General features: G+C 35.5%; 1 protein-coding gene across 1 annotated transcript; it reads left to right on the forward strand.

Annotated features, from left to right (window-relative positions):
* The first annotated feature begins 2,664 nt into the window (after positions 1–2,664).
* LOC112038478 (receptor-like protein 6) lies at positions 2,665–5,622 on the forward strand. The gene has a single exon (XM_065764789.1). It carries the CDS (start codon positions 2,665–2,667, stop codon positions 5,620–5,622), a length of 2,958 nt encoding a protein of 985 aa, XP_065620861.1.
* Positions 5,623–9,200: the final 3,578 nt, after the last annotated feature.

Here is a 9,200-nt window from a genome sequence, read left to right on the forward strand (position 1 = left end):
GGGGAACCCCCCCCCCCCCCCCCCCCCCCCCCAACCCAATTTTTTTTTTCTCCCCTCCTACAACTATACTAGTAATAGGATATAGTCCTCCCCAAAAATTAGAACCGGTGCCCCCAATTATTTTTAAGATTTCTAGTTAGTCCAATGGATTTTTAGTTGGCCTTCTCAATTGTTCAAAACTTTATTACTTATTACCTATCCACTCCAATTATTCCCAAGATTTATAGTTAGTCCAAAAGATAATAACTAATAGTTGATCTTTTCCATTGTCCAAAAAATTTATAATTAATCCAATGGGTAATAACTCACTCTTTAGCATCATTGACAACCCATTTCCCAACATAATTTCAATTTTTTTTTCCATCTTTAGGTATAGCTTTGTTATAGTTACGGGTGCTAGCCCATTGCCCCATTTTCTTTCTTCTCAATACAAAAACTCCTATCTCAACCAAAATTATTAATCCATTTTTTTTTCCTGGTGCAATAACATCTTCTTGACTCTTTAAAGAAGTGAATATGCAAATGCATTTTCTTTTCTCTCTCTTTGATCAATCATCATTGATATGCATAAGGGTATTTAAGCTTTTTTTGTTAACATTTTTGTATTACTATCTATATGCAATTGCATTTTTCTTTTATTGGATTTTTTTATTATTTGTCTATAATAAACTATATAATTTTTGTATGTTCATTAATATTTAAGAATATAACAATATATCAAAGTTAATAATTTTGTATTTAGTATGAACTATGGTTAATATATCAATACTACAATTCGGCCTCCCCAAGTAAAATTTTCTGGCTACGCCCCTGCTGAAATATGTTCACATCTAATTTAAAAAATAAAACTGTGCATTTCCATTTCATTTGTGTTGCTATCAATTAATTGAAGCTCCGAGATTATGTTGTAATTATCACTGCTGCAAGTCGATCCAAGACAAGATTCCTTTCTAACCAGACCTCCGTTTAAAATGGTTTTGCATGGGAGTTGGGTGGGACCCAAGTTATTGAGGGTGTTTTACAAGTCTTCCGACAGTCTTCAAGGCTGGGCTTTACCAGAAGAGAAATTTTACCTGGGTGCATATGATCCGTATGGTCCAGCACACAAAGTCTTTAGCGTATTTTTAATGGGTTGTTCAAAAGTCTTGAAGGCCAGCATTCTCATTTATTGAGAAATGACTTAAGCGTGTGGGACACGCGGAAGGAAGAAGAAAAATTGGAAGATGCATATACAAGAACATGGCCATTCGGAGAAAAAGCCGAAGAAGTAGATAGACACACACGGAGATCTTCCAAACTGTCAGAGAAACACGGCAAAATTTGCCAAATAACGTATTTTTAGAAACTGTTTAGGAGAATAGTATCCCAATGAAGTTTTTTAAATATATATTACATTTTTTGGAACTCGAGTTTGAGCTGGAACATGAGTTTGATCCAAAAATGTGTTACATAACTAAATAATTTTGTTTGGGTGCTATTCTTTAATTTTTTTTTTTTTAAATTGTGCTATTCTTCACATTCTTAAAAAAATTTTAAAACTAAAAGAATAATTTTAAAATTTTATATTCTTTTTAATAATTCACAAAATGTTATAAATAACTTTTATTAAAAAAATGAATATTTTCATTAACTTGCCTTTTGAATTTCTGAGAAAAATTGTATTGTTTTTATTTTGGTACAACAAATTTATATTTATGATTTATGAGTGTTCTTATATTAAATTTATTTTTCTTATTTATTAAATTAATTTAAATTGTAAAAAAAATTAATGAAACCACCATAAAAATTATTATTATGCGCAATGTGCGGGTTCACGGCTAGTAAAATATAATGGCTAAATGTTTCCTAAGAAACCAACATTAAATACTCTTTGACTTCTTGGAGAAAATGACTTGATATATCTTTTGAATTGTTGGGCAAATAATGGCTTTATTTTCTGGGCTTGAAAATCAACATAGTTGGACTTAAAAAAATTGATTGGATTAGGCTGTAGGCTTATACTGATACTCCTCATGCCACCATGTTTGTAGCTGCCACTTTGCTCAGGTGTCATTTTCTCCCTATACCGGAAGGTTTTCCACATAAGATTTGGTGTTTTTGTGTGGATGTGTTTCTATTGGTGCTTGCAAATATTTTTGTTTCCATAATATTGTAGTTGCTAGGTAGTCATTTATTTTAATTCACACATAGACATTGGGGGCATTTACGATTTTTTCCCAACAATTTTTGCTTTGGACAGAGAAAAGTTGACTTAGAATGAAGTCAGATTTTCATTTGGAGATATGAACACCACAAGTTTGAGGTAAGATTGGGTCGAATATTTCCAACCATCACCCCAAATATTTATATAAGCGACATTTTGGAATTATCATGCATCTTCAAGTTCAATAATACATAAGGTCACAAGATTTGCGAAATCAAGTTAAATAATATGTTACAACTTCCAATTTTTCAGTGGCTTAGAAAAATTGACTTGTTCAATACGTGAGACACCACAGTCAACACGGCAACTGGGCGGTCCATTGCACTTATGAATGCTTACATGTAAAAAAATATCCTTGTATAATGATGTAATTGCACTAGCCCTGAATCTTGTCTATAAAAGAAATTCACTGCTAGTTTCAAAATTATTTGAGTGCTAAGGAAATTTTTGAAGATACTAATATGGGGTCATCCATGTGTCTCTTGATATCTATGCGCTTGCTCTTCTTCTTGTCGATTTTTCATTATATAAATGGTTGTTCCTCTTTATCAACTCAGCCAGCGTGTAAAGGTTTTGAGCGTTCAGCCTTGTTGCAATTCAAGCAAAGCTTTAAAATTAATGTGAGTGCTTCTGATGATCCTATTGCTTATCCAAAGATTTCATCGTGGAACTCTGGAGAAAGGAATGATTGCTGTTCATGGGATGGTGTCCTATGTGATAGAGGTACAGGTTACGTGATTGGCCTTGACCTCAGTAGCAGTCAACTGTATGGCTCCTTCAACTCTAGCAGCAGCCTTTTCCACCTTGTGTACCTTCAAAAGCTCAATCTCGCTGACAATCACTTCAATTATTCTCAAATTCCCCCGAGCATCAGGTACCTCTCAAACTTAACATATCTCAACCTCTCTTTTTCTGCCTTCAGTGGTCAAATTCCCCCAGAAATATTTGAGCTCTCCAACTTGGTTTCCCTTGATCTCTCACTCAATCTATTGAAACTCCAAAAACCCGGCCTAAAAAGTCTTGTTGAGAACTTAACCAGCCTCAAACATCTTTATTTGGGTATGGTGAACATATCTTCCCCGGTACCTCACATCTTGGCCAACTTGTCTTCTTTAAAATCTCTTGACCTGAGCAGCTGCGGATTATATGGTGAATTCACTGTAGAGATTTTCAAGTTACGGAATCTTCAATTCCTCAGTGTGCAAGACAATAAAATTCTCACCGGATCTCTACCAGAATTTCAAAGTAGCAGTCCACTTCAAATATTGAGACTTTCAGGAACGAATTTCTCTGGTAAGCTACCAGGATCGATTGGAAACCTGAAGTCCTTAATTGAATTGGATATCAGTATGTGCTATTTCTCTGGTTTGGTACCGACTTCACTTGGTAACCTTACCAATCTCATTGTTTTGTCTCTCTCATATAATAAATTTTCGGGGCAAATCCCTTTCTCATTGGCCAACCTCACACAACTCAGTCAACTCGAACTTTCCAGGAATAGTTTCAGTGCACAAACGTTGTCTTGGCTTGGTAAGCAAACAAAGCTCACTGTTTTGTGCTTGGGGGAAATCAATTTATATGGTGACATTCCATCCTCTCTTAAGAACCTGACCCAACTTACCGAATTATACCTTTACGACAATCGACTAACTGGTCAAATTCCACCTTGGTTTGGAAACCTTACCCAGCTAACTGATTTGGACCTTGGGGGCAATAAATTCCATGGTTCAATTCCACAATCAATTTGTAGGCTTGCGAATCTTGAATATCTGAGTCTTACTGAAAATAACCTTAGTGGCAGAGCGGACATGGACTTGTTTCTAAAGCTCAAAAATCTAACTGCACTCCAGCTTTCAGGAGTCCATCTATCATTCCCCATTAATTCAACATTCAACGCCAGTACTCCAAAGCTTCAGCTTTTAGGATTGGATGCATGTAACTTGACTGAATTCCCAACTTTTTTGCATTCCCAGCATGAATTGATGATTTTAAGTCTCTCAGACAACAAAATTCAGGGTCAAATACCAAACTGGATATTCAACATAGGGAAACACACTCTCTTATTGTTGGATCTATCCGCCAACTTCCTTACAACTTTTGAGTCTTTCAACCACACTCCGCCAATTCTTCTATGGGATAGTTTAATTCATTTGGGACTTTCTTCCAACAAGCTGCAAGGATCACTTCCAATTCCTCCACCTTCCATCACCCAATACCATGTCTCAAACAATAAATTGACTGGAGAAATCTCACCATTGTTTTGCAATCTTAGCTCAATTGTAAGGCTGGATCTCTCGCACAACAACTTGGGGGGCAGGCTTCCCAAATGCTTGAGTAAATTGAGCGACTTGGTAATATTGAATTTACAAAACAACAATTTCCGTGGAATACTTCCTGAAATATACATGGAAGAAAGCAGATTGAGAGTGGTTGATGTAAGTTATAATCAATTAGAAGGGCAAGTACCAAGATCATTGTCCAGCTGCACAATGCTGGAGATTCTTCTTCTTGGTAACAATCGGTTTTATGACATTTTCCCCTCTTGGTTGGGGAAGCTTCCAAGGTTGAGGGTTCTAAGTTTGCAATCTAATGGTTTCCATAGCACAATTGGTAAACCTGAAAGCAGTCTTAATTTCGCCAAGTTGCAAATCATTGACGTCTCTTTTAATAACTTTACAGGTAAGTTACCATATGAGCACTTCCAAAGTTGGACCTCCATGAAAGTTGCCAACTTGACATTTGACAGGTATAATGCTTACATGGTTGCAGTCACAAGCACCCCATCACCTTATTTCAGTTTTAATAATGATTTTAGTTACACCTTGGAAATGACAAACAAAGGCATCAAGACACTATATCAAAAGATCCAAGATCATCTTGTAGCTATTGATCTCTCAAGCAATAAATTTGATGGAGAAATTTCAGAAGTCATTGGAAATCTAAAGGGGCTTCATTTGCTCAACATATCCAACAACATTCTTACTGGTCCTATCCCATCTTCCTTAGAGAACTTAACGGAGCTTGAATCTTTGGACTTTTCTCAAAATAAGCTATCAGGAGAGATTCCTCCACAATTATTGCAACTCACATTCCTTGCAATCTTCAATGTCTCAAATAACCATCTTACTGGGCCTATTCCACAAGGTCGACAATTCTCTACCTTTGAAAATAATTCATATTTGGGAAACACAGGTTTGTGTGGTATGCCTTTGACTAAGAAATGCAAAATTTCTGAGACATTGACACAACCACCACCGAATTCCAAACAAGGAGGAGGGTCCAATTTCCCAAGTAAATCTGATTGGGTAGTTATAATGATGGGATATGGGAGTGGGTTAATAAATGGGGTCGTTATTGGGAATAACCTAACCATAAGAAAGTTGGAGAGGTTTCTCAAGAATTTTGGAAGCAAGCAGTAAAAGTGAAAGAAGAAAGGTGGAAAATGAAGCAATGCGGAAGCTGGATTTGATTAACGAAGATTTTCTTCAGAGATTTCTGTCCATGAAGTTCTTTATTTCAGCAGATACATAACTATGAAAATCTACCATGTATGTAATGTATTACGGTCTTATATATTTTGTCATTGCACTGTCTTTAATTTTTCTTTTGAACTTTCTTTCCTGTTATGATGGTATTGAAATACCGCATGTTTGATATTGTATATGTATGAAGCTTTGCAACTCTTATTAAAAAATTTATATATCTATATATATATATATATAATAAATAAATAAATAACCACCACCGGCCACACTCAGCATCTTCTTCAGCAATTCTTGGGAAAATTTTTTTTTTTTTTTTTTTTTGAAAGATCGATTTCTGGATTCGGATGTGGCGGAAAATTAGAGATGGGCAATATTTTTTTTTCTGCTTTGTAATATAATATTTATATTTGGCTATTTAGAAGCTAAACTAAATTTAGTTAGAAAACGCTAGGCAAACGTTGACATAGTAATATATATATAATGCGTTTATGTACACACAAAGAGACACACTGCACGATTTTCTTATAATGAGTGTGCTTTTCTATTATTTCAAAGATATGGGTCTTATGAAACATGTTTTGATTTTTATAGTATCTGATTTCTAAAATAATAATTCATGACCAATGCAAAATTAAGAATTTTGGCTTGCTGGGATGCTATTGGATTTAAGGTTTGTGAGGTCGGTTGGTGGCAGTTACTAAGGTTTTTGTTGCTATTTATTCCTAGACATGCTTTCGTCTTGTGTGGCTAACCATTAGAATAGGCTGGCTATTCGAGATAGGATACTGCAATGGGTCATAAAAGGGGATTCAGCTTGTGTCTTATGCATAAGTGGTGCGGGAAAGAGTATTTAAAAATTGTAATAAAATGATAAGAATTAACCTCTTGGACAATCCCAAAAGGACCACTTGCTTGATCTAAGATTGTGATAGAGCGATTGTTGTGTTTTGAGTGTTGTGACATGACTTTTTTGTATAAATTGTACACATTATTATAGCCTTGCACTAGTATTATTTCATAGTAGCTTGCAAACTAAAATGAAATAATTCTAGTCAGTAACTTAAGACAACTCCCTTTTTTTGTTGGTAATTAAAAGTTTGCCCTTCCTCTAGTTACCAACGAGGGAACAATTTTCAAATCCCTAAGATATCTATCTCACTGCATTTTTTTTTTTTTTTAAATTCTATGGCCTGGATCCCATTCCATTGCTAGGGTAAAATTAACATGATTTTGCTAAAGGACACTTCAGTCAAGTGCAAAGTCTTGACATGTGTGGAAAAATCATGATGGAAAACAAGGCACTTCAGATGAAATATATTAGTTTAGAAAATAAACGCCTTACTGATTTTCTATACAAAATTTGGTTTATGAGAATTTGGACTATCAGCTATGCACTAGGATAGTGACAAGATGATTCAAGACCACAGGAGTCAAAATTGTTAGGCCTTGTGTTGGTCTATTCCTGGTGCAACTCATGAGCACTATAGGCCCCATAAAATGGCTGGCACAAATAAGAACTCAAGGTCATAGAAAAAACTTGCCTATTTTCTTAGTTATCGCTGAAACCAGCTTACTTTTTTTTTGATAAGGAAAAAACCAGCTTACATGATCCAACAAATAGTAAATACACAATTTCATTTACGAGTGGACATTGGCAAAAACATTAGAATTAGAACCATCCAAAGTGGTTCGTTCAATGTGATTTCATATGTCTTCTCGCTTCACACTTCAAATTTGGATGAATACAGTTAGAACTTAGAACCAAAGCCTGTGCTTATTTGTAAAATTCACAAAGAAATAAGTTTGAAAACACTAGCTTGGATCCATGACAGAAGTCATTCTAATTTGGTCAAAGGACAGCAGCAGAACCAGGCCGCATGTTCTTGAGTCTTAACAATAATATAAACGCAGGGAATTTATAGGTTATAAAATTTGATGAAATCAAGAATGAAAACGTTAAAATTTGTCAACAATAGATGTAATTAATTTTCAAAGAAGTGCCTATTGTCATTATCGACCTAGGTTGTTCATAAAAAATAAACCTGTCAAGGGCAGCCTTACTATGATCAATGACATTAGGTTCAGAAACTAACTTTTGTAGTGATACGAATACTATCCCTCCACTTCAATGGCTTTATAGATCCAAAAAAAAGCAGGCAAAACATTCAGATATTAAATCATAGCAATAACAACAGGACTGGTATTATATTAAGCAGTGGAAACAGAAAACAGGCATACATACTTTCACAGTGCATAGAGATATCTTAATGAAAATATGCATAAATATTTGATAAATGATTGCTAACGGGTAGTGGCTGTTAAAGTAATGAGTTCACCATACCTTGCGAAATCCTCAAAAACCATCATTGAAACTGAGGTGAGGATGAGTAGATAGATTTGATTAAAGGAGAAGCCTTTTTTTGTTTTTTGCTGAGAACTCGGCAAAATTTTCAATGGTGGTCAGGGGGTTTGCACAGAGAAAATCCAGGGAAATCCTATTCTTGAAGAGAATTGGAAGTTGAAGGACATGAAAGGCTATAAATTCAATGCTTGGTTGTCTAGACTGTAGAGTTTTGACAATTTTATGTGCTTACCCATAAAACGATAGACAGAATTTATGAGTGAGTTACTAGCTAATCTGTCACATATTTTTGTAGATATTCTTACCAAATTTTCCTTTGAACACTTTAATTGTGGACGAGGACCACTCCAGGAATTTATAGAAGCCGTGTCAAGTTTGCTTTGCTATAATCCTTTTGGTTTGTAAATACTCTATTTTTTCCTTTAATCGTGAAAATAATATCATAGGATAGAGAAGTTTTCCTATTAGACCATATATTTAGAAAGAGAGAGAGAGTACAATATTTTCACTAGTTTATCATATTTGTAAACTAGCTTTTGAGGCCTTGTTTATCATATTTGGCACCGAAAGGAATTCTCTAATTCATTGTGGTACTCTGTTAGAACAGAGAAGACCATAGTGTAGGATATATAGGAAGTTCAAGCTAGGGTGGAAGCCAAATGGTGCTACTGCAACTCAATCCTCCGCAAGGCTATATGTTGTATAGGGGTGTTTCCTCACTGTAATTATTAAGCCTTCTGATCAGTAGGATGTGACTGATGATGCCGAAAAAATCAACAGTGAATTGCACAATGCTCGTACCCTCGAAACGACACCTGCACAGAGAAAAGAGGACCTAACAGAGAGCACCGGTGTAGTGCCGGCCAAATACCCTCCGAAGGTTAAGTTAGAAAGTATGCTCACAACTCTAGAGTGCTAGAGAGGGTTAATTATGCGTACCTCGGCTTATGAGGGTATTGGGGCTTTTATAGTGGCTTGAGATTGACATTCCTTCCTTGATGCGGAAGTCTTTTCCTTATAGGACTCTTCCTGTAGAGTCCAAAACGTGATGAACAAGTCTCCTCCTTACGCGGAAGATTTTTACCAAGTATACCAGATTTCCGAAGTCCTACTAGCGCAAGGACTCTATTTGGGCTCTTACGAGAATGGG

This window comes from Quercus suber, unplaced genomic scaffold, assembly GCF_002906115.3.
Source record: "Quercus suber isolate HL8 unplaced genomic scaffold, Cork oak 2.0 scaffold_584, whole genome shotgun sequence".
NCBI lineage: Eukaryota > Viridiplantae > Streptophyta > Magnoliopsida > Fagales > Fagaceae > Quercus > Quercus suber.

Bases quoted from the DNA above. Each gene is read 5' to 3' on its own strand.
- LOC112038478 (XM_065764789.1), top strand. From the start codon at position 2,665: ATGGGGTCATCCATGTGTCTCTTGATATCTATGCGCTTGCTCTTCTTC.